The sequence below is a fragment of the Phaenicophaeus curvirostris genome, chromosome Z (genome assembly GCF_032191515.1).
Source record: "Phaenicophaeus curvirostris isolate KB17595 chromosome Z, BPBGC_Pcur_1.0, whole genome shotgun sequence".
Lineage (NCBI taxonomy): Eukaryota > Metazoa > Chordata > Aves > Cuculiformes > Cuculidae > Phaenicophaeus > Phaenicophaeus curvirostris.
This window is the reverse complement of record NC_091431.1, coordinates 23,333,115-23,359,834: the sequence shown is the minus strand read 5'-3', so window position 1 is coordinate 23,359,834 and position 26,720 is coordinate 23,333,115. Positions and strand designations below refer to the sequence as shown.

Genomic DNA, 26,720 nt, shown 5'->3' with positions numbered 1-26,720 from the left:
TTACTGCTAAGGCCACCCCTCAGGAATCCCAGACCCTGGAGGAAAGAGAGAGTCTGGAGAAAGGAAGAATGTCCCTCGGTCAAGGAGGATCAGGTTTGAGATCATTAGGCACACTCAACACCTACAAATCCATGGACCCCAGTGGAATGCACCCACAAATGGTTAGAGTGTTGGTAGATGCTGCTTCTAAGCCACTCTCCATTATCTTTGAAAGATCACGGAGAAAGGAGAGATAGATGCCTGAGGACTGGAGAAAAGCTAGCATCACTCCAGTCTTCAAAAAGGGTAAGAAGAAGGACCCAGGAAACTACAGGCCAGGCAGCCTGATCTCCATCCCTGGAAAGGTAAGGATCTAGCTCATTCTGAATCTCCAAGCGTCTGGAGGAAAAGAAAGCTATCATAGAATCATAGAATGTTTTTGGTTGGAAGGGACCATAAAGGTCATCTAGTCCAACTCCCCTGCAGTGAGCAGGGACATCTTCAACTAGATCAGGTTGCTCAGAGCCCCATCCAATCTGATCTTGAATGCTTCCAGGAGTGAGGCATCTACTATATCTCTCGGCAACCTGTTCCACTGTTTCACTATCCTCAGGGTAAAATTTCTTCCTTATCTCTAGTCTGAACCTCTCCTCTTTTAGTTTAAAAACATTACCCCTTGCTCTACTGCTATAGACCCTGCTAAAAACTTTCCCCCCATCTTTCTTATAAGCCCCCTTTAAGTACTGAAATGTCTTAATACCAGGAGTGGTCAACATGGATTCACCAAGGGATTCATGCTTAACCAACCTGATGGCCCTCTGTGATGGCAGAACCGGATGGGTTGATGAGGGGAAAGCACTGGCTGTTGTCTGCCTCAACTTCAGCAAGGGTTTTGACACTCTCTCCCTTAACATGCTCATAGGCAAGCTTAGGAAGTGTGGGTTAGATGAGAGAACAGTGAAGTGGATCACTAACTGGCTGGATGGTAGAGCTCAAAGGATTGTGATCAGTGGCACCTAGTAGGAGGCCTGTAGGTGGTGGTATTCCCCAGTGGTTGGTACAGGGTCTAGTCTTGTTCAACATTTTCATCAGTGACCTGGCTACAGGGGCAGGGTGTACCCTCAGCAAATTTGCTGATGACACAAAACTGGGAAGGGTGGGTGTTACACCAGAAGGCCATGTTGCACAGGTTAGGGGCTGACCTCCTGGAAACCAGCTCTGCAGAGAAGGAGCTGGGAATCCTGATGGACAAGAAGATAACCATGAGCCAGCAACGTGTGCTAAGGGCCAAGAAAGCCAATGGTATCCTGGAGTGCATTAAGAAGAGTACAACTAGTAGGTCAAGGGAGTTTATCCTCCCACTCCGCTCTGCCCTAGTGAAGCCACATCTGGAGTGCTGTGTCCAGTTCTGGGCTACCTAATTCAAGAAAGACAAGGAACTACTGGAAAGAGTCCAGCAGAGTGTCACAAAGATGATTAAGGGACTGGAACATTTCTCCTGTGAGGAGAGGCTGAGTGAGCTCAGTCTGTTTAGCCTGGAAAAGAGAACATCGAGAGGGGATCTTATCGATGCTTACAAATATCAAAAGGGCAGGTGTCAAAAGGATGGGGCCAGGCCCTTTTTGGTAGTGCTCAACGAAAGAACAAGGGGCAATGCGCACAAAGTGGAACACAGGAAGTTCCACCTGAACATGAGGAATACCTTTACTTAGAGGGTTTGTGGAAATTCCTTCTCCGGAGATATTCAAAACCTGCTTGAGTGCATTTCTGTGCAACCTGATGAAGGTAAACCTGTTCTTGCAGGGATTGGACTAGATGATCTCCAGAGGTCCCTTCCAACCCTGCCATTCTGCGATTCTGTGATATTGCAACAGCGGCAAACAGACAGCAGAAACATTCTGTTTACAGGTCTTTACTGTTTTATTCTATTGTAGAAGGTGGTGTAGTGAATCTGGTGGTGTCATCTGGAGCCCTAACAAGCAAGAATTTAGAAACATAAAATAACCAACCTCTCTTTGCCAGCTATGCTCATGTGACCAAAACATTCTGTTCCAATAAACAAGTTAGTGGTGTGTGAATCTTCTTACAAGGCACTGAAGGTGAAAAAAAATGTACTTTAGCTAGGTTCCTATAGCTAAACAGCAGCTATGTTATAGCAACATCATAATTTCCCCAAAGTATTATGGGATAACATGAAATCATTCTTCTGCAAGAGAAGGACAAATGACACTTCCAATAAAATATCTTCTCCTGTAATTGGCAGGTCAAATGAGTTAATAGTGTTAATGATCCAGATTCAGGAAAAGGAGGCAGTTCAAGAACACGCTAAAGAATAGGTGTCCCACTCAGTCTTCTATTTTTGGTTGTTTTTTTTTTCCACATAGGTTTCTTTTTCACTTTCTAAGGTGAAAGCCCTGAAGCTTGGCTTGCCCTGTGCTTCAATGCAGCATGATCATATTCAAAGTCAAAGTCAGCAGCAAGAGGAAGAGAGAATGGGAAAGCTGGCGAGTGTTCCCGGTATCTGTGCGAGTATGTCTAGACCGTCCGTGGCCCTGGGGCTGTGGTTCAACTGTGATGTAGCCATTAATGATGCGGATCCGGGGAGGAGGGTCGGTAGCACTGCAAGGCAAGAGAAGAATGTCAGTCCAGACGTAGCTTAGAACTGCCCAATGCCCACAGAGCAGGAGGTGATCAGTCTCTGTGCCCCACAATGAGTCTTCTGGGCTCCTGGGAATGTTCTGTCACACTGGTTCCATGCTTACCAAAGGACCGTGTCCTAATGGCAGAGCACTGCCTTGTCCCTTCCTCACAGGTGTGGGGAGGTCCCATGTCACCCTGTGGGGGTAAGGGTGCTGCCTAGCTGAAATGTGATGCTGTCTTGAGGGGTAAAAGGCAAGAGACTGAGATGGGTGAAGATAGTACTGAAACACCTGGCCTATACTCAGGTCTACCTAGCCAAACTGTACACTCCAATGCAGTCAGTAGGGTGGGTAAGATAACTGTATTCCTAGTGCTCTGTAATCAGCCCTTCAGCTAAGCAGAAAATACATAAAAGAACAAACCAAGCTTTGTTGCAGAAGAACGTCACTGCACTGACACTGAGCACAGCAAGTGTGAGGTACCTGCTTTCAGCTGAATTAATTTTCTCTGCCATGCTTCTGTACACGCATCTTAGCATGGACCAAACTTGTTCCTATGCTGCATCTTCCCTCCCACAGGTCAGGAATTACAAGCAGTAATTCCTTAAAGCAGTGCTTTAAGGAGAAAAAGAACCACTTCCAGAAATGCATACTAGAGCCTCTGGTAGAAGAGCACCACATTCCAGAGTACCTCTCACTTGTAGTGAGGAATCTGAGGTGGTGATGAAAAAGACCTGTGTCAGAGCCTACGTGATGCTGAGCTCCCATCATAGCAACATGTGATGAAGGACAGAAAATTGTATGCACCAGGCTGTTAACAGCAGCTGTCCTAAACTGGGGGAGCTTCCACAGCACAGCAAGTCAAGCATCAGAAGAGTCAGGTACTACATCAGCATTGTTGTCATCAGCAGTGGAAACAAAGTTATGCATGACTCCACAGCTATAAGGCTGACATACACCCCAGGGCCTCATGGTGTTGTGTGGAACCAGAAGACAAATTCGCACAAAATTAAAGGCTAGTCTACCTGCCAAGTACTAAAGAATAATTTCTCCTGCACCTGCTCCCCAGCCATTCTGCACCATTCTTGCCTCATTTTGGCCAGCTGCATTAAGCAAAAACACTTTGGGAAACTGAAGGCTATTAGTATCTTTTTTAAAAGCATTTACCCTTCCATAACCAAGGGACCTCACAGAAGGTTTGAACAGTAACGGGAGAGAAGCCAGCTGGCAGCACATCAAAGAAATACAGCTGACAGCTGATGCATACAGAAGCAGGAAACAAAGCAATTCTGCCAAGCCTACTACAAGACTGTATTAAATGACTTTAGCTGCACCTTTTACATTTCCAGGCCCACAGGAGGAAAGTTGTGAATGCTTATAGAAAGGGCTGAGACTCCCTACGGGATGTGAGCTTGAGCCCAGAGATGCAGGATTTCCATGGGGACACACTACTGCTGTGCCACGAGGTGGGGCTATCAGCTCAGCTCAATCCTCTCCAGGCAGTCTACTCCAGCAGCAGGGACTGCTTGCACGTGGTGTCAGGGCACGGGGGGGTGATGATTCCCCGTGTTTTACAAAGACAAAATCCAGAGCATGAGTGAGGTCTATGCATGAATGACAGCTGCCTCACGGCTTTGCCTTTGCAGTAAAGGCACACTAATGTCCCAGACAGCAATAAGCATGACTTGCTTGTCTTTTCTAGTACTGTCATCTAACAGTTCCATCTCGAGACTTTCAAGCTTTCTGATGCTAAAGCCTCACCCCTAAAAAGATTTTTTTACCTACTGCCTGGGCAAGTTTCTGGCACAAAGGATGACTTAATTAGTAGGGGAAAAAAGGAAACATTTCAAAAGAAGAAAAGGAAATGAGTTATTTGCTGCTCCCATATTTATGCAGTAGTTTCCTAAGCTGTCATCATTAACTTTGCTTTTACTTCACCACTGTCTTGCAATATTTGCAATCCAGTATGCTGCCCTAACGTGCCTCCAATTTAGTCACAATAGCACGTCCTTGCATTATGCCTCTTCTTCTGAAGGAACTAATGCTTCAAGTGCCTGCATATCTCACATCAGGGGACCCGCTCACTCCCTTGAGCTTCAGGTGAACAGCTCTCTGTGAAAAACTGAACATGTCAGTGTGCAGGTAGGGTGGGAAATTGAGATCATAAAGACTCCAAATCATTCTTAACTTTTCAGCTAAGCAGAGTATCAACAGAAGCTCCAAAATCCTATGCACATACAGCCCATATCAACTATATTAATAGAAAGTTAGTGATACATTAAAATACAAAATCAAACATGATTGACATAAGGATTTGTGCACTGGTGAACCTTGGACTGTGTGTAGACCTGTCAGCAGGCATGCAAACCTCCATGTGCATTTGTGTGACTTACTCTCCAAACTACTCACATTTAGGTTGGAAGTAGGAACAGAGAGAGAGCACAAAGCCATTCTAGAAAAGAGGAAAAGGAATCTGGTCTAAAAAGTCTGACAATGGCTGACTGCTTAGAACAGAACCACAGCTGCCGCTCCTGCTTTCAGGCAGCCTATGCAATGTATTACGCAAAGCAGTGGTACAGCTGGGACACAGAGATGAGACAGGAGAGGCACAGGAGAACACTGATATACTTAGTTCCTTGAGTGGCAGGAAGAAATATTCTTTAGATGAAAAAAAAAAAAAGAGAGAGAGAGAGAATGTAGGGGGTTCATGTCAAGAACTGCTGGCTTTTCTCTATCATCCTGGCTTGTCTGTTTTTTTACAGAACTACAAAACCAAAGTGCTTTCAACCTGAGTATGACAGAGATACAAACAGGGACACAAAGAACAAAAGATAACAGACCCAGGTCTGCGTGTTACCTGACAAGAGAGAAACATTAAAGCACACACTCAGCCACAGGCCTAAGTATAGCTAGAGAGAGAAGCTGGCTTTTTTGCAGGCTGCTGTAGATCCTGTAGGTCTTCTGGGTGAAAAATAGGGGATATTTGTGAAAATTTGCTGCATAATACACTTGATTTCTTATATTATCTCCATCATCCATTAGGTTGTCATTCCCCTTTCTAGATCTTCAGTAATGTCATGAGGCTCACATACTTTTTATGACTGGAAGAATACAAAGACTGGAACTACTGCATAAATATTGTCCAAATGCAAGAAGCACATATGCCAGATAAGACAATTTCCACATATGCAGCAACTATTGGGTAAAGGTCCAAGGTTTTGATATGTACCATCTACTACTGGACCCAGACTTCTGTTATCAAGAGGATTACCATAATGCTCACAATTCTTCAAACCCAAATGCAAAGTGGTCAGGACAAGACTTTCACTTTTATTATGCCTAATTTTCCAGAAACCTAATCATGTGGAAGAAGCTGTTTTGTCACAGAAAGCACAAACAGCCTTAAATAAATGTTTCAGCAAAAATCACAATGAAAGGAGAAGTCCAGATCCTGCCCTCGGCATCTATCTAGCCCCTGCAGGAGTTTGGCATACTGGATTAATTAGTTTACGTGAAGGACCAGATTGCATGACAAACCCTCCTCCCTCCCCAGCAGTTAGCTACCTTTCTCCAAGGCGAACCCAGAGGTCATTAAACTGTCGTATTCTTTGCTTCTTCTGCTTCTTCTTCTTCTTTTTGTATTTCCTGTCCACCCTCTCCCGCACATCAATGCCATCAGGGAGCAGTAGGTGAGGCAGAAGCTCTTCATCCTCCTCCTTCCGGGTGTGCAACGGCAGTGGGAGCTCCTGGGAGGTGACATAGGGGCTGTGTGCTGGTGATGATGAAAAGGCTAACAAGGTTTTGGGTTTTTTTCTGCGGGAAGAAGGAGGGAACACAGACAGTATTTGAAATGGCTTTGAGGCTGAATCCTGATATAGATACCATCAAAGCACATATAAACCAGGTGTTTCTCCCTGACATATTGGCTACATGCTTATTTCTCTGCCTTGTATTCTTTCCCCCTTCTGTAAGTGAATATTCTGATCCAAATAGTCCTCTTTAATGAAAAAAGCTTTGGAAAAGATGCAATCTGGAACTGAGGAAAGAGTGCAGTCTGGATCAGAGTGGAATAACTCCTTGGAATAACTTTGTGTATCTAGAAGGAAGCAAAAAAGGAGTCACCCTCAAAGTCAGAGGAGAACAAACCACACTCCTACTCTAGTCTGACATGCTGCAGAACACAGACCAGATTATTCCTGTCGGCAATTCCTGCTCAGAGCCATTGAGGGGCAGGGGAAAGGGGCATAGATAAATAAGGCACACTAACTGAAGGAGCCAGTCCTAGATCAACAGCTCTCACTTGTGGAGAAAGTAAGTAATGAGCTAGCCACTCAGCAGTGACTGCGGTTATGGCTGCAGAAATAAATCTTGCAAATTACCATCTTTGAAGGAAATGGCTCATTGTTTCATTATTTCATTATTATGAAATCCTTTGGGCCATCTAGTCTGTAGTAATTGGAAGTAGACTAGCTGTGACAGTGCCAAGTTCACCATCATCTCATTTTCTCTCTCATAAAGCTATAGGGTACAGGGCACTGACTACATAGTGTTTATAAAATATCAAGTTAGGGGACACACCTGACACATAAAAGACCAGAGCTCAACTCACTGTTGCAGCATTAACCTCTAATGTAAGCATTTACTGTTTCCATGCTGATCTCCAAAAGGAGATAATGCTGTCCTGCCACTCAAATAAGCACTCCAAGGAGCATGAAATGTTCATGTTTCCTAGCCACTCATGGCTTTGCTGACCCACACTTCTTATTGTTTGGAACAAAGATATTCCCCCTCTACGCCTGTTCACAAGTATCTTAGACAAACTCACAAGCTCAATCCACTCTGTGGATACACATAGCATGACACAAATATCTACCTGATCTTTATGGATACTTCATAAAGAAAAGAGACACAGCAGTCTTCTGTAGCAAGACAGAATTGGAGATAGACTGGCTTGAGCTGTAATTCAGAAAGGTAACAGGGAACCACAGATCACTGTGCAGAAACCTGGCTTGAATCAGTGAAATCTTTACAGAACTATGGCAAGTTTCCTTTCTGTGTTGCAACGTCGAAAGAAGGTCCAAAAAGAGACATTGTTTCAGATTTGCTGCAGCTTTCAAGCTAGCCCATCACTGTGAGCACATCTCTATAACAGAAAATAAAGAGGGTCCATCCTGAAGAAGGAGAAATTGAGTTCTGGACTAGAACATGAAGGGGAGAGTACACAGAAAATGATGAGAATCTTCTCTTATTTCCTGCAAGGAAAATCACAGACTGGTCATGTGGTGAAATGTATGTGACTGAGACTGGCATAGGATGGGCCTTGAGCTGTTGATTGCTTTTAATATCCTTGTGAATAGTCACACTCTCACTTTATCGCCTCTGAAGTATCATGAACATTCAGTTCTCCTCTACAACATCTTCATATCACCCGCTCTTTAACTCCACCTTACAGAATGACCACTTCCCCCTAGTTGTCTCCTGTGACACGATTTGATCTATATGAAGGTCCTTTACATATGGTTCCCTTTTCTCCAATTTCTCTTCACTGTGTCTGTACCTTAAGTGTGAACGTCATAGGCACCATCCCTCTCTTGTAAATTAGGAATGTCTTGGTGCCTGCAGCCTCCCCTACCAATCTCAGGGCCATGCCATGACAAAGCTTGGAATTGCTACAGGCACAGATAGGATAGGATGACTTCCATCCTGGAAGGCCAAACATTATTCTGATACCTGAAGCATCAGAACAGTATTAAGAACAGACACCCCTATACATAACCTCATTTGCAACACTTTCTGCAGGTAATTCTGCCAAGGAATGACTGAGCAACTGAAAACGCATACAGAAAGGAGGTTGCAGAGAGGAGGGTGCTGGCCTCTTCTCCCAAGTGACAGGGGACCTGAAAAGGGGGAATGGCCTCAAGGTATGCCAGGGGAGGTTCAGACTAGATATCAGTAAAAAAAATTTTCACAGAAAGGGTCATCGGGCACAAGCTGCCCAGGAAGGTGGTTAAGCCACCATCCCTGGAGGCATTACAAAGACAGGTAGATGAGGTGCTTAGGGATGTGGTTTAGTGGCAGATAGGAATGGTTGGACTCAATGATCCAAGAGGTCTTTTCCAACCTGGTGATTCTATGATTCTATGTCTTTCATGTCTTTCTACTCCAAAGCCAGTTCCCTCTCTCAGGAAGTACCTTAACTAAGACTGTGATTATATGATGAACATTTTACAATATATATACATTATAAAATCAGGAAGAATGGTTAAAAACCAAAATAATAGGAACTTGATTGAACTTGCAGTGCTGTTTATAAAATGTCCTTTGTGCTGCTGCATGATTGGAGCACCTCTTTTGCCTTTCTTGTCTGGCATGAAGGAGCCCTCTGTGACAGATGCCTTCCTTCTGTTTGAACCAGCCAAGCCTGGGTCCCAGTAGATGCTCAGCAACCAGACCTAACTGAAGTTAAATCTATTGTGTGAGGCTATCAGTGAGAACTCATTGCCAAACACACAGAAAAATGCAAAAACAGTTTGGCTGGAGACTGGGCTGATAAGCATCCAAAACTGCATTAACATAGCAGGAAATCTGACTACAAATCAAGTACCTTACACTACAAATATCTGCGACGACCAGGGCTTCCACATGTCTCTCAAAGTTACCCCTTGAGACTGAGAGATCCTTTTCCTGACACACCATATTAATGGATTTGTGCGTTCCATTTTTTGCATGTGTGTAACATTTAAGACTTTTCTAGTAGGTTTAAGCAATGTTCTTTTTGTATCCTATACTAATTACAAGCACAGTAAATAGTAGAGTACTGATCACTAACCCATCTATTCTTATTAAATTTTTTACATAGTTAAATTCACTGATTAGAACTCAAAAAACTAGCTACTAGGTCAGATCTGTCTGAATGATGTCTGACTTCTCCTGCAGCAGCCTCCTGTCTCTGCACTGCACTACAGGCACTTATTCCCTTTTCCCTGCAGATGGACAGGACACTTTAGGCAGCCCTGTCTGCAGGTGAAGTTATGTGACTGTATCCAGCAGTCTGCCTGTTACAGGAAAACATAAATAATGATCCCACATCTTTATGTGTTCCTACACACAGATATCTAAGGACACCTCAGAGGGGGCTTTCTGTCTAGCCAGAGCACAGGAAGAAGTAGACTGTGCTGCTACTGCACAATGCCATGTTGCAGGGAAGGGAAACAACTGCAGACTTCCTTATCCTCTTGTTTTAAGACAACTCAGCTAACATCCCCTAATGTATCCAACAGCAGAACAGCTATTTGAATGCTCTGTTTCTGTTCAACCATTTGCCAGTTTTTTCCTCTCTCAATTTCGCCCTGTGAAATAGCCCACAGGTACTGAGGGGACTGTGTGCAGCATTGCTATCTAGTACAGTAACTGGGTATGTTTCCACACTTAAATGGCCTGGGCTGGGTTTATTGACACAGACTGCCCTGGTATTTCCTTCTAGAACAAGATCAGGGTAGCAATCAGGTGAAACTTTCCATCACCTTTCCTTCGTAACTCTGTCATACTCTTGCCACAGGTCTTTACCTCACCTCAAATACTCTTGAGCTTCAGAACTCAGATTTTTCTTGAAATTTGTTTCATATTTTTAAATCATTTTCCAAGTCATCCAGAAAGATTAACGACTTTTCTCAAAGAAATTACTAAAGTGCAATTTTCTTCAGCTTCTTCACTCAGCTTTAAAATCAAGAATCTAGGAAAGACTTGTTTCTAGTAGTCGTAATGAATCATTTTGAGATGCAATCAATGCCAGATTGAGGGCTTTTAAACGCATAAGAGTCACTGACTGTACAATGAACTCATGTGATGTGGTCAGAGAGCTAGATGCCCAGCCACATTAAGTATCACTGATACTTAAGAATATCTAACTCTCCTTTCCACAGTTGTCTGCCCTTGATTTCTTTGCAGCTCCACCTTTGCAGAGTAGCACTGGATTTTGTTTATTCTCAAGTTCATATTAAGATCTCTTCCTATAAACTTTAAAAAGCCACTATGACTCTCTTAGGAATACCTAAGCTAGGAATGTTCTGAGGGGAAAAAACCCTCACAAATACAAAAATATCAGTGAAGGCAGGATTTTTTATTATCCTCATAAACACTGATGTGCTGGATTGCCTAGCTTGACTTAAGTGTTACAGGATCATTAAGTCTTGTGTTTAAGTACAGACTGATTCCCCATGTCTGACTGCCTGCCCATTGGTAGCAACAGGGTTGGAGGCTGCGTTCATGTAATCATGGGAATGAATCTTGGCTTAGTCTGTTTCACTGCAATGAAACAATGAGTCAACAATGTATTTCCCTGTCAAAAATCATAGCAAAACCATGACCTGGAGTGTTTGAATCTCACGGTCTGAAAAAGGCATCTAAAGTGGTGCAAAGAGAAAGGTGAAGCTACCAGAGCATGAGAAAAACGCGTTACTATTTTGCACCACATCTGTGGGGCCCCAGCACAGGCCAAGATTTTGCATGGTGTCGCCTGCACAAAAGGTTATCACCGTGCCAGAAAGCCTCATATTAGAAATGCTGGGTATGAGGAACAGAAATGTAAGCAGCAAAGGAGAGCATGCCTGGCAAAGAAGATAAAAGTGAGTCAGTAGTATAATTGAGATCAAGTCTTCTTTCCACAATGCCTTGTAGCAGCTACTGTGAGGGAGAGCGGGGATATCTGAGATGTACAAGAGCACATGTTTGACAAGAGTCTAGAGATGTGAGAGAAAAAGATGGCAGAGCCTAAGCTGGTGGCAACAAGTGCAGGAGGAAGTGAGGCAAGAATACATGCAGTTCTTAGCAGAGAGTGGAGGAGGAGCATTCTGTAATGATTGAAACCATGGAGATGGATAGAAGTACCCAGAGAAAAATAAAAAGAGGCAGTAAAGGTATATCCCAAAGGACAGCTGCACAATGAAGCAGAACACCAAATACCTTGGCTTAAAAATACAGAAGAGAGCAGGGGATATGAAAGCAATCAGTCATGGAGACAGCTTGAAAAGAGACTGGGTGGACTCTGGCAGTCAGATTCCAGACTGAGGGACGGTAATCAGAACATATCAAAACCAGCAGTGTAAGAGAAGGAGAATGTTAAAAGGCAGAGAGCAGTTAAACACTTAAAAGAGAGGAAAGAAGAGCCTGCTAGCCTATGTGAGATAGCATCCAGGTTTGATGAATCAAGCATGTATGTTCTATGGCTGTTAGTTTAAGAGTTAAAAACCTACAGGGGGAAATACTTTTGTTTTATCAAAATGAAAACCAAACAACCAGCCCCATCTCCTCCAAATAAATCACTGAAAATCCAAAACAAAACAAACAAAATCCTGTTTCCAAACTAGTTAATAGGAGACAAAAGCAAAGTGCTGGGGAGGAGAGAGGGAGCCCAGCTCAGTGTTTGGTATAGTTTCAGCTGCCACTGCCTCTTCGTGATTCTTTACAAACCCACCCTTCCAATGGTTGCTCAGCTAAATAAAAACGTGCATTACTTTTTGATGTCTTGTCCAGCTGGAGTGTGTTCTACTTTGTATCCTTCTCTTCTCAAAACATCAATCACTGTGTTGTTGCCCATAAAGTGACCTGCAATTAAGAGAAAAATTACATCAGAACAAAAGGAGCACAGGGAAAGAGTAAGAACAACAAAATCCATCCTTATCACAGGAGGCATGCCGCACATGGGGCAGGTAGTGCTTTATCACTTTCCACCAGTAGGCACCAGAAACACAGGATCTCTCAAAATGATTGCTGAACTTTCCCAAGGTCATCTCGGTTACCACATTCCGTCTTTCTAAAATGCAGGTGCGATTGAAATGACTCTGATCCTGCAGGCTGTTGTATTATCAGGCCACTGTGGATTTCTTGGGGCAGTTAGGGATTAAGTTGGAAGACACTTGTTCAGAGGCAACACCAAGACTGCAACTGGTGGTGGTGCAAACCAAATAAAATCTGGCAACAATATGTACACTACTTTAAGATCCTCTGGCATTATAAGTGCACTATCTGAGATGTCAGTGAACATCATTAGGCATTTTTAAACTATTAAGAATCATCCAGCTGCAGAAAGTGGAAAATAGCTCTGAAAGCCAAGGACTTAAATGAACCTTTTTCATTCCTTCTGTATAAGCCACTGGGGACAGAAACTCCAGTTGTGTTGACAAGTTTCAGGACTTAGCTACCTAACATTTTCAGACAGATGTGGTGGCTGCTCAGCCCATGAATAACTGACTACTCAAAGGGTGCAAGCGTTGTTCCTGAAAGACTATATGCTCTGCACCCTAATTGACATCAACTATCTCATCTTAACACCTCACAAGACACAGCTGCTGAGCAGATGGACAACAGAGGTCTTGCACAGTCCCTCACAGATCTAGCTTTCTTGAAAACATTTCATCATTTTACAGCCTACATCAATTAAAATTAGGCTTGAGAAAATGACTTAGGGTATTCCCTTGTGTCTGTAGATGTAAGCAATGCTAAAACTAAGAAATAACTTCAGAAAAACTATTTTTCTGCTAATATTCTTCATAAATACATGGCAATAAAACAATCAAAAGTTATTCTAATAGCCAGGGAAAGCAAGGTGATATAAAGGGAAGTCCAACAATGACAAGATTAACAGGAAACTAAACACAAGGGATTTATGATTTTTCACTCCAAAATGGATTCAATGAATTGGACAACAAAATGTGGATTTCTCATGCCACACCAGCAAATGGCTCTTGAACTCATGCTTTCCTAATCCAAGTCCTTCAGGAGGAAAGGGACGAGACAAAGATAAGAAAACTATAGGGTAACCTATAGTGTTAAAATACTCGTGCCAGTTTAAGAGCTTACAGCCTCATGCATTTCAAGAGTGAGCTAGTGCATAGCAGCCCACACCACACCATCAAACACACTACTCCATGTCAATCTTCAGTTACCCATGCTCAGAACAATGACTTAGACTGGCATGTAGGAAATTACTGTAGCATATAGATGAATCCCATTTTAATCAGTCAACTTGCTCAAGTGATTTCCTGAAGATAGGACTTAATATTCTTCTTAATTTGATGGAGTGATAAGACTATCTTTTATCAGTCATGTATACAGGCTTTCACATGGAATGTTTGCCTTTTGTTGCTGATGCAATTAGTTATGTCTGCATGTGAAAGAAAAATAGTGTGTTAACATTGTGCAAAAAAGAACAGACCAAATGAATAGATATATGTAAAATGAATGCATACAAATACAAACAGGTATGTGATATCTAATTGTTCACAAGATGTGATCAAACTGGAGCCACTCAGGCCAGGCACATAAAAGGATTAGGGGATGCCAGTGTTTGCTATCCAAAAAGGTGGGCCATGCATGCTTTATGAGACAGTGCTGGGGGCGGACCAGGGGATCTACATGCTCAACCTGAGGTAGCTGCAAAATAATAAAAAGAAAAAGATAGAAGGGCGAAGGTCTTAAGTACAGGACTCGACCAGGAGCCTCCCTAGAGTCAGCACTTCTGCCTCTGTTCTGGGAACCATCACAGAAAGAGCTTGGTGGTGTGTGAGAGACCTATTCATTAATAGCAACTGTAAAACACCAGATAGATTTGCTCCAAGGTCAAGCAGCTATGCTGCAAGGAAGACTTAACCCAAAGTTACATGACAGGGAGTAGGCCTCTTTCACCTGTTTTCTATTTTAGCCTAACACACTTGAATGTCCCCTCAAAGACAGTACCACCTGTCCCGGACCTATCAGAAAGCCTGCTCTTTTCTTTCTATACACAGCCCTGCATTATCCTCACACTACTAGGTGAAGAGAAGCCTTTGAGAGGTCAGTTTATTTTGGCAGGGCATCCCCTGCCATGAATCTCTACTCTTCTATGTTTGAGCTCAAAAAGAAACTAAGAAGCTGTTGTATGCACCAGTTCAGCCATGCACCCTACTGGAGTCTAAAGATGACTCCAGCCTTTAAACTGTACTGAAAGGAGGTGGCATGCAGGGACTGCAACCACCAATACACTGACAATGTTGTTTGACAAATGTGCATTAGCAGACCAGTTCACACACTTCGACATGCATTGAGCACTCGTGACCTTCCTTGGTAGCAACAGTCAGTCTTGCAGAACGCAAGTTACTGCTGTTGCCATGAAATCCATGTCTCCTGCTTGCAGCTTCTACTGGCAGTGCACACAGAGGTGTTTTCATCTATATAACTGTGCTTGGACTGTGGATTTCAGCAGAGGCTCCTAAACCCAAACTGAAGCTACAGTGAGACTGAGTATTTTTTGCCCCCAGTGAAATGAACAAGAAAATACTGCAAAACAGAAGCTCTGTTTCTGTTCCAAAACTTCTATTTTTCTTATAAAGTGATATTGTAAGACTGAAGAAAACTATGTTCCTCTCCAAATTTCAATAAAATGCACAATTCCAGGCTGATACATAAATTTCTTTGACCGCCACTTAGAGCCATGTAAAGGCAAACCTCCTAGCCCACATAATTTTTCCATTTCTGTGTTTTTCTTAGTAGAAAGATGGCACTTCTCATCTGCCTCAGAAACATGCCAGGACATTACCAGATACACATATTCCAAGACAGCCAATCACTGGATATACATTTAAAAAACCAAAATGTGTGTTAGGAAACCTGATCTGGACTGCTGACCTCCAAGAAGTGGTGGGAACAGCTACAGCACATGATCATAACTGTACAACCACAAAATGGCACAAATGATTCTAGCCACTGGGAACATCATAAAACAGGATGTTTATCTCTGGCAAACTAGAAGTGCTCAGATTGACTTTTGGTGCCAGAGACTCTCTGGTGACTGAAACAAATATTTCAAGAATACTTTGGAGGTACAGATCTTAGAATTATTTTAGAAACTTCCTGAAAATGCCCATGGCATGGATCATCTGCTGTCATTCTTCTTAGACTTCTTCCAAAGATTATACAGATAAATTCATATAAAATGCCCCAGAAGCGTGAATAGAACGCCTGTAGATGACTGGCCAAGAGTTACTGGCCTGTAAAAAAGGCATGACATGAGGCTGCTGACTATGCCACTCACTAACTAAAAAAGAGAAGCTTTAGCAAAACCTAACAGTTCATCCCTCTTTACATGACTCCCATGGCAGGGTTTTTCTCCTACGCTTTCAGTACTCAAAGTGCCCTCCAATAGCAGTCTGTGAGCTAATAAACCCATGGAGAAGGGTTCAAAACTGCCAGTGCTCCCTAAGAAGATGCAAACACAAGTAAAGGAGAATTCCTGATGGCCTGGGGAGCAGGGACATGCATGGCCCAAGTCAGTTCCACAGCCTTCTGCAGCAAAGAGCTGAAAAGTTCAGTGTGTGCCAGACCCAGCCAATAACCTAGAGAACGCAGAGTACTATCTTAAATAATTTAATTAGATGAGAGCCAAACTGCAAACCAGATATCCTACTCCTCCTATAGGTCCAGATCACTGCAGCATTCATCAGCCCCTGAGGTGCATAAACTGATCCTTATTGACATCAGGTACCTGATGAAACTAAAATGCGCTTCCGGAAGGCAACCATTCTTAGGACATAATGACTAAGAATGGAGACAGAGAAAGTACTTGTGTGGTATCTCTGCCCACAGTATCCCCACAGACAAGAATTCTTTCAGAGACATTTTCTTCATCCCATTCCATGGTTTCTTAACCTCTGAAAGAAGCTGAAATGAGAGAAGCAGAAGCAAACCTGTTGAAGCAAAGGCTGCTCCTCCCTATCCCCAAATCTCTGTTTGGTTTAACCTTTTGGCACAAGGATAAAGGACAGCTCCTGCTCTGTGAGTGACAGGCAATATCCATTTTTCACACATATTCACAATATGACCTCGCTGTGCTCCCTTATAGTACTAAGTGAGCAGAGAAAGATAAGCCTTATGATGTCTTACTGGTGGGGCTTGGCAAGCCTGTTGGGAAGCAGGCCTATCATAGCAAGCACAGAGGCCACCCTCAACTTTGTGCCACCAAGCTAGTACCAACCTTTGTTTGCAAAAGGGAACTTCCTATATAAGCTGACAACACCATCAGTGGCAAGTATCTCCAGCTGACTACCCTTGAAGAAGACGATACTTGGTCCTCAGAAATCCAGGCTCAAATTTCATGACTTTGTCTCACGCATATACACAATTATACACTTTAAGTACATGCTGGGATGCAGAACAGGGAGTAATTTTAACATGGCTGGTAAAATTAGAGAGGAAAAAAATCTAAACAAAATAGTATGATCCAAAGCAAAAGAAGGAAGGGGATCGATGTGATCAGCTAAGTGACAGATTTGTTTCATTCAGATGCATGCTTTTTGTATGCATTGTTCAAGAGAAAGATACTGCTTTCTAGTAGTATCTGTCCACCCAGGTGAGGTAAGCTCACACTTCATTTTTCCCATAGTTAGACGGAGGAAGTCCTGTGCAGTTACACTAGATAATCCAAACAACATATGGAAAATAGTGACCATTTATAAAGTAGCTGGGATTTCTGATTTGCCACCCAGGTTAAAACAGCTTCTCAAACAGAAAACTTGTAACATTAAAAATAATATATCTTCATGTTTCTATCAGCATTTCCAAGTCAGGAAAAGCTCAGGTACCAAAATACAAACCAAAGGACCAAGAGCATGATACTCCCACAAATTTATTGCTGCCATGAGAAGGAAAAGACAAAAATTGAAGATGATGGAAGTGGCCATAAGGGTATTATAAGTCAACTTAAACCCTGAATTCATGTTAAGCACAGGAATATAAAGGATGTTGTATTACGATACTTCTGCATTCGTGTAGGTCAAATTTCCTGAAAGCAGACCTCCCATGCACCCCAGTTTTTGGAGACTGCAGACTTCAAAACATATCTCTTCCTGTGATTACCTGTAAGACGAAATATTACTCCATAAACATTGAACTTGAGGTTTTACTCCACCGAGGCCAAGACAAGTGTTTATCCTCAAAAGACATGATTTCATTCAAATCTCTTTTTCAGTACAAAATCTTAGTGGGTTCACCACTCTAAAACCAAAGGGGAAAATCTGATGGGCAGGACTGTGGAACAGTGGCATTCTCTGGTCCAAGAAAACATTTTCATTACACATGGAGAGACTTAAAGAAAGTGCCTCAAACCTGTATTCACTCAGGAGGAAGCAAAAATAAACTTCTATTTCTTTAAAAGTGACATGCTTTGCTAAGTAACTCACCTATATGGAATTACTAGGATTCGTTTTCCACATTTATGTGTAACAGAATCATGTAAACATGAAATTCTTCTCAAAATAGTCGATGATGAAGACCTTGCAAAACTTGAGATAAATTGCCTAGTACCACAGAAAAAGAAGCATATGAAGTTACAGTTTGCATAAGCCAAAATGAAGGCATTTTTTTCTTGTAAAAGACAACAAGATACTCTTACCTACCAGGTTCTGTCATAAACTAGGTCTCTTAAATGTATTTTTTGGTCTCGTAGATTCCCATTTTTATCTTTGGGCAAAATCAAACCTCCTGGTAATTTTACAAGCTGAAGCTAGTAAGAAGTTTTCTGTTGATCATAAGGCCAAATTTATAGAAAAGTTAACATAATGAAAAAGTTAACAATCCCACATTGTTTATTTTGTAAAAACTGAGTTCAGGCAGCCCTATCCACTGGTTGTCCAGCTGTGCTGGCCTTTATTGACAGTCTTCCACAGTAGAAACCTGAGGCTCATCAGGCAAGGAGACCCTCAAGTGACTATATGAGCATACAGCATTATGCTGCCAGTAAGGAAAGGAAATATAAATGCTTTGTCTGAACTGCAGTACTCACAGCCACCTCTGCCACTGGACCTGCTCCTATTCCTCACCACTTCTTCTTTTCCAAAAAAAGCTATCAAGGACTTCAAACCCCACTAGCTTAAAACATATATTGCAAGATGGAAATTTTCCTACTGTAGCTGCCCATTAAAAGTAGCAATGGGTAAAACCCAGCACGGATAAGAAGATGATGGTCATCTAGAAGTCAGTACCTGAGCAGAAACAGCACACAGTTATCTGACCTGGTTGATTTTGACAGTTGCAGTAATACATTGGAACAGAGGTTTCTGCATCTAATGTGGAAATGCAAATCTTTCCTCATTTCTTGTGTCAGATATTTTGAGAGGAATGTCCTTCATCTGAACCCTGGGGCTTTGTATGTGGGTTCTGCCTCCATGCAACATTATCTACCCCTTCCGGGGGTGGCTGTTCTAATGAATCTTGTCATTGGCATTCTGCAGACTCTAAGGCTACTAAGGAAAACAGTCTCAAAGCTGCTGGGTTGTATCTCAAATTCTCAGATTACAGAGGTAAAAGCCTTTTCTCCCACCCAAAGAGGCAAAAGTGATGCTGCATTCCAGAGCCAGAAGCAGCAAGCAGGCAGTCAGCAAGCCCTTTGTGCCCAGGGACCATTAAGATGGTCCCACAAGACTAATTTAATCTGTCTTGTCATTAAGTTATTTTTCTGCCCACCCCCTTGTCTTTTCATCCTCTTCCAAGATCTGCCATGACTCAGCTTCTTGTGGATTTTTCACGAACTTTCTCATTATGCATTTTGAGTCCTTTAGGCAAGGCATAGATAAATTTGAATTCCCTGTGCACACCCACATTTTCAGTCCCAAATGCGCTGATGACAGGTTCAAAGTTTCCATGCTGGGTTCTGAGTTCCCACTGAACTTCAACAGCAAATTTATATCCCATTTACCTGGGCAACTTTCATATTCCCAAGGCAAGTTTCTGTTTGTTTTATTTTACAAGTATGAACACCTACCCAAGACATACAGAGACCTGAGCTTAGCACTGTAATTATTTTTTTTTCTTTTCCTGAGACAATAAATCTTGTTCTTCTTGCATAATTTCCCATGCGAAAATGCCAGGTGGAACAGTCCATTTCAAGGAGCAACAGCAAACAGCTCTACATGTGAACACCGCCACCTAACGCACCATTCAGGACAGAAAGACTCAGTGCAATTCCAGTTTCCCATAGAAATGTGTTCTTTTTTGTCTGTTTGTATGATGTAAGAGCAAGGAAAAAGGCATCAGATATGCCTGTGGATCCAATTCAATTTTCACATGAGATTGACAGATAACTGATCAGTCTCCCACATCCCAAGCACCGCCTTAAAACCTAGAGAAGTTGGAGGAAGCCATTTGGTGCTCTGTGGCAGACTCTGGGGTAACCATGGGTGGTTAAGTATGTTCTCTCTTTTCCTTGTCCAGGTGGCTGAGACAATAAGTTACACATCCATCTTCAGCTCAGACAGGGTCAATTATGTTTCTACAATGATGTCCAAATCCTTTTTCTGTGCGTTGTTAGATCACATGTCAACCATCTAAGAGTTAATTTTAGTTTAGCAAGTGTCAGTTGACTCAGCTGCTGGGAGGAAGATAAGATCTGGAGCTTTTACTCGAACTGCTAAATCCCTAGTTTGCATATTGGCTCATCAGTCTGCTCATAATAATTCTTCTTTCTGGGAGATCTTGGCAGGGTGGGTAGAGACTGAGGAAAAAAACCAGCCAGTCTCTGGCTTCTTACTTCTTATTCATGAGCTAGCACTTTTGGAGCTTCTCAGCTGTTCACAGAGGCAGGAGAGACTGAAGGGAATTTAAACTTGGCTCCTAGAAACTCTGACTTCACCTGAAGCCTTGTCTGCCATAATAAAATCAGAATCTCATGTCCCTAAGTATGCTTCCTCTTGCATAAAAAAAAGGCCCCTAACACTCTTTTTTTTCTCTCTCTCTTATTCTTTAGCCCTTTCAACAGAAACCGTAAGTAAGCTAAAGCAAACAAGCCATGCTTATCCTGTAATAAAAGTGACTACACAGAAGGAAGCCCATCTGGAGATGAATTTGGTGAGAAATATAAAAGCAAACAAGGGACGCTTCCACTGATACCTCAATAGTAAAATATACACTAGATAAATGTCAGCCTAATGCTGAAGGCAACTGGAGACTCGGTCACAAAGAATATGGAAAAGGCCAATGTATTCAGTGCCATTGTCACCTTATTTAATGGTAAAACCAGCCTTCAGGAATCTCAGGTTCTTATGTCCAGGGCAAAGAAGGTTCACCCTGGGTGCAGAAGGATTGGGTTAAGTAACATTCAAACAGACTGGACATGTACAAGTTCCTATAAGTTACACCCACAGGAACTACTGGAACTTGCCACTGTCACTGTAAGGCCACACTCAATTATCTTTAAACAGTTGTGACAACTGAGGAAGGTCCTGAGGACTGCAAAAAAACAAGCATCAGTCCTGTCTTCAAGAAAGGAAAGAAGCAGCATCTGGGGAACTACAAACTGATCAGCCACATCTGTGTTCCTGGGAAAGGTGATGGATCGAATTATCCTGCAAACTATGTTATGGATAGCAGATGATTGAGACTGGTCAGTATGGATTTATGATGAGGAAATATTGGCTCATTAAGTTAGCAAATCAAGCCATACATTTGGGCAGGAATAGCTCCAGTTACCAGGATAGACAGGGAACCAGCTGGCTGAAGAGCAGCTTGGCAGAAAAGGGTGTGGTGTCCTCGTGGGCATCAAGCTGACCTAGAGCCAGCCACATACCCTTGTGGCAAAGAAGACCAGTGGTCTTCTGGGCTGCATTAGGAGTGTTACCAACAGACTGAGGGATGTGGTCCTTCCCTTCTTCTCAGCCCTTGTGACATACATTTCGGCCCAGTGTCCAGCTCTGGGCTCCCCAGTCCAAAAGAGATGTGGACATAGCGGAAAGTGTCCATCAAAGGGCCACAAAAGACGATGAATAATTAGAGCACCTGTCATATGAGGAAAGGCTGAGAGAGCTTCGGAGATATTAAAAAATCATACAGAAGGAAGACTTGTGCAATATTACAGCTGATATGCTTCACAAGTTCGGCCACTGGCAACAGGAAACAGGTCTGGCTTGTAATTTTATTGCCACCATTCAGAAATGCCTGTCCACAGTTAGGATAAAATCCTTACTGGATCTAGTGGAATGCCACTGTCACTACTATCTCTCTCTTCCCATGCTTTCCTCTAATTCCCTCAAAGAAAATTATTTCAGCTACAAATGCTTGCACTTTGTCCAGAGGCAAAGGGGTTTGGAAAATTTCAGCAAAATCTGTTATTTCTTTACTCTCCACCTTTGTGCAAGCTTAAATTATTTCTAAACAAAAGTAGCCACAGAAAAAACCAAGCTTTGACGGTGAAATGTTTTCAACACAATATAGGGGGAGTTTGTCTGATCTATTAAAATGTAGTAATAAGCTGGATCTAACGATTACTTCTATTACAGTTCAAATTACCACGTCATTCCATGTAAGAAAACAACATCCATAAATATGCAGCCATATCATGACCTGGAAAGAGACATGAGCTTTTCTTTGCACTATGTATTACACATCTCAATATCACATCAATCCACTTGGAATATAAAATAAATAATCTTTTCTGATCTTCTTCCACTTAAGATAAAAATATGAAGTGCAATTTTAATAGCAAGAGGGGGTATTTGTAATACCATAGTAACTTACAGGCCATGACCTTGTTTGGATATATTTGATGATAAAAGTGTGTTTTCAATGCTTTTTGATTAATGGAGAAAACCTGAATCTTCCTTACAAAAAGACTTACCTTTTAAAAAGTGAAATGCACAGGCTGAAAAAATCTGGCAAGAAACAACTAAAAGTCTTTTCGCATTCTAAGCTAGAGGCCCTTTGATATCCTGCTACCATTTTAATGTAAACTCTACCTGCAGTTTCTTGACCACTGCTGGTAGAGACTGCTCTCACAAGTGGTCAGAAGAGGGAAAACCACAATGCAGTGATGGTTTAGTTTGTCTCCCACTTCTTTTTTTCCTCCTCTTCTGTGTTCTGCTGCAGCTCATTCTAACCTGTCTTGTATGAGCACTTTCCTGGAGCCATTTTCCAGTAATTAACAACAGTATAATACTCAAACAATGCTCAAAACTGAGTACAAGACATTTGTTCTTCTTCACTGGTTGCTCACATAATTATCTATGACATACAGCAGCCTGAGAAAGTAAAAGTCTAAATTAGCTTGCTAGCACACAACAAAAGCCTGCACTTATATTTGTAATATGCACTCAGAAAACCTCAGAACTGTGTAGAAATTAATCTGTTTTCTGCTTTATAAACTCATTTAGACAGTCAATGTGAAACAAATAATTTTTTTTTAAAAAAGGAAGCCACATACAGACAAATAAGGGGAATTGTGCCGCTAAAAGTGGGACACTGTCACTATCCTTTGAGGAGAGGTATCTGTAAGAGCAAATAAGAGCAGAGGCTGGACTTCTATCAAAGCTATCATGTAACTAGACACGATTTTGAAGTTGATCTTGACTTTCCAGAGAAGACAGGTTACCTGTCTGATTTCAAAACTGCAATGAAAAACCATGAGAAGAGCATGTCTGGTGCTTGGAAATCAAGCCACATAAGTCACACATCAATGGTGTTCCTAAAGGCCCAAGGCTTCAGGCAGTGCTATAGTATAGCGGTGTGGGGTGAATCCTAACTCTGCTCCCCTGGAAGTAGCAAAGAAGGGGGCAATTGGGAAAAGAAAAAATAAGAGTAAGAAGGAAAGCAAGAATCCAGAGAGCCTGGGAATCCTGTCATTACAGATGAGGACAAAAGAGACGGGGAAGGACAGAGATCTGTACTGCTCCTGTAGTGCATCTGGGCTCTGGAACAGACCTATGCACAGTAATGACAATGAAGACAGTCTGGGGCAAGAGAGTGGGTAAAAGAAGGAAATTGATAGGAGGGGAGACAGATGACAAAAAGGCATCTTAAAGACATGTGATTTGTGTAGTGTAGCTGCTGGGACATAGAGGGTGTCTTCAAGGAAGCTAAGAGGCTCTCTTCTCTCAGAGGGACACAGCAAATTCAGAGTGACACATCCACATCCATCCACCTGCATGACCTGCTTATTGTGATCCAGTTACTGGAACCCCAGTATCTGTAACTAGCTCATGACAGAAAACTAGATACCTGCAACAGATGCAACTGGCACTCAGGGCTGACATATATGCTGGTTAAGAATTGTCAGTCCAGCAGGGACAAGCGTGATCAGAACAACATCAGCAGTGGAGTACAACAAAGCCCTGGCCTTAGCCTACAGATAGGCATAATCAAAATCTGCATCAGCTTGGACTGCTTCATTGTACTTAGTGACTGGGAATTGCAATGAGTAGTGACACTGCAGGAAGATAGCATGCTACAATCTTCATGCATGCCTGAACAGACATTATCAGCCAGCTTTCATTACCTTTCTACCCACAAGCTCAGGACCTTTGTTCTAAGTTTGTAACCATGAATGTGGAGATTCGCACAGACTTTGAATACTAATGCATTTAGAGGGTTTAAATAAATATTTTCCTTGCCTTGCCTAGATCTTCAATCTTCACTAAAGCAGTAGCCACTAAGACCAGAAAACATCACAGGAGTTTCAGTCCTCCCCCTTTCCCAAGGTCCATGTGGTTCATGATGGTGGATGTAATACTCCTCTGGGAATTAGCACCTATCTTTTCAAACACCAATCTTCACTTCTTGTTTGCTAGAACAAAGGACAGAAGCCATGGTAAACTGATTCTGTTTAGTCCCTCCACCCAACCCTAGTGTGGGTGTTAACCTCACTGAGCTGGATGTACTACTGGATGGGCCAGTGGATTCCTATTGGCTGCTAAGAGGCAGAAAACTGAGTAGGTTTTCCCCATCTGGGCCCAATGCTCTGCTCCAAAACAGAGGCAGATAAAATTTCCTTGTAGTTGTGGAAGTGCAGGGAATGAGGTAAGGAGCTACAGCAGGAAGAGAAAGGAAAAAGTGTGCCTTGCCTCTCCCTTGTATTTATTAAACCACTTAAGATTCACATGATTTGGCATATTATCGTTTTGGATGTGTTCCTGCAAAGTTTATTCAAGCAGTGGTGCAACCTCTGACTAGCTACATTTTACCTGAGCTCCATATTTCTCCTATTTTTCCACCTTGGTTGGCCAGAACATAAAAACACGTCTAAGTGCTATTAATTTTGTGTAAGCAATAAACAAGTAGTTGGTTCAGCATCTTTGGCTATGCATACGACAAATATTGCAATCAACGCATACACTCTGAGCTCTTTGCATCCTGAAGAAAAATATTCTCCTACATGAAAACATTTTCCTAGTAGAGTTCAACTATTAGGGCAATGCTGTGTTCTGTGTCCACCATGGTAAAAGTACTGACCCTTCTTTAAAATGAGTCAACCATTTGTAAAAAGCTTCTAATGAATATGGGAAGAATGTGTTCAGGTTGAAGGTCACTTAAATTACATACCAGCTCCAAATGCAAAGAAGAAACTCTTGTCTGGGTACTCTTCCAACAGGTCCTTCACCCTCAGGCCCATTCGCTCATTTCGCTTGTAGATGAGCTCTTGACGGAAGTAGCTGTCTATCTCTTGGGCAGTAATGCGTTCATGGGCCAGAAGTGTAGCGTTAATGAAATTTGGGACCTAAGGTAGAAAAAACAGTCTCCATGAAAGGGTCATTTATTTCACAGGTAGCCATCATGCACAGACATTTTGCTCCATCACTAAATATGGTAATTCTGGTATCCCTCAAGGCACAGACACACGAACAAAACCCAAAGCAAGCTCAAAAATGACTCAGTTAACTTCTAATGCATAGTCCTTCGTTTCTCTCAACATGTGATTTCACAAGCCAACCAGATGAATTTCTTTAGATGCCAAGACAACAAATACTCTTAGTTTGCTACACTGTAGATCCCAAATCCAGATTGCTCAGTTGAAGAAAGTAAATATTTCTCTCTGGCTATCTTTAGCTACATACCTCTTCCTTAATCAGACACAGGTATGTCGTAACTATAATGATAATCACACTCTTCTAATAAAGTTTGATTGGTATCAGACCCCTCAGGCTGTCAAAGAAAAGCTGTGCAATTTGAACTAGCTATTAAAAACATCCCTGAACTTCCCAAAAGTGCCAGATTTTGTCAGGAAAAAAAGTATTACCACCTCCATTTCCCCAACCCTAAGGTATCTTTTGAAGTACTGGCTTCCTTTCCTGAGGCTCTCAGTACAGCTGTGGCTGAACACTACCCTGAGCTTTCGCTAGTGAGGTAAACTTGGGTCTGGATTTGCAGCCATCCTGACTTCTTGACAAGGAGCTTCAGACAATGCAGCTACTGGAACTGTTAAAGAAAGGCCCTGCATGTCATTGTTTCTGTGGAGCTACTAAGTCATGTGCTTTCCCTTGCAAGGGTGCAGCTCTGAAGCCACTCGGACACTATTACCAACGGTTTACAAAAGGTTTTTACCTCACGGTGGGTCATTTATTGGGTAAGCATGAGGTCAAATACAATTTACAGGGAAGCTCTGCTTAAAAGCATAAGCTGAGAGTGTTGCAGGCTATTACTACCCAGCTCCACCCTGAGGGAGCGTGCCCTGTGGTGGAGCCCTTCGTGTAATGAAGAGCACCTGCCCTCTCAGGGACATGAATGTCTTTGCAAGAGTTGTCCTCTCCGAGGACCTCATGGCAATGCCATCAACCTGCAGTACATTAACACCTCAGCAGAACGGTGATGCAACATCTGTGTGCTCTTACAGTGCTGGCCTGCTTAGAGAAGCCCTCGATACCTTGAATGAAGTGCCCTGTGTAAGAGCTAGGCAGCTTTAATGACCAGGTTGCCTGCACTAGCATCCAGAAGGGGGTGCAGGATAGGAAGATGACAACACACACAGAAAGCTCAGTGCCAGAAAAGCAAGGGTCAGCATGACAGCATTTTTAGCTCTGCAGCACTGCACCATATGTATTAAGAGGCCACAGGGAAATGGTTATTCAGGAGGGAAGGTCCAGTTACCAGCATCCAAGTTGCTCAGCACTGCAACGCTAGAGTCTACATTTCATTGGTGTACATCAATCACCTGGCAGTACCTCATGAAAAAGAACAGACAGGCTTAATGTTTCAGTCTGAGGTTAACTAATCTAACAGCCCAAACAGGCCAAATTGGTCCCTGCTGGGCATTTTCTTGTGCTTTAAGGATCAGAGCATTGCATTCCACTGTGCTGCTTAGGAAACAGTCTCCAT

General features: G+C 42.5%; 1 protein-coding gene across 3 annotated transcripts in view; it reads right to left on the bottom strand.

The window, feature by feature from the left end:
• Positions 1-1,838: 1,838 nt before the first annotated feature.
• The window catches only part of LOC138733107 (metalloprotease TIKI1-like), a 69,134-nt gene continuing 44,252 nt past the window's right edge, over positions 1,839-26,720 (bottom strand). For 2 of the 3 annotated variants that reach the window (XM_069880024.1, XM_069880026.1), the window contains exons 4-7: positions 24,951-25,125; positions 12,131-12,221; positions 6,183-6,431; positions 1,840-2,598 (exon numbers count right to left, since the gene is read on the bottom strand). In XM_069880024.1, the coding sequence (XP_069736125.1) occupies positions 2,418-2,598; positions 6,183-6,431; positions 12,131-12,221; positions 24,951-25,125 (696 nt within the window). In that variant the 3' untranslated portion in view covers positions 1,840-2,417. Of the gene's footprint in view, positions 2,599-6,182; positions 6,432-12,130; positions 12,222-24,950; positions 25,126-26,720 lie in introns of all 3 variants that reach the window. The other variant, XM_069880027.1, reaches the window with a different exon arrangement.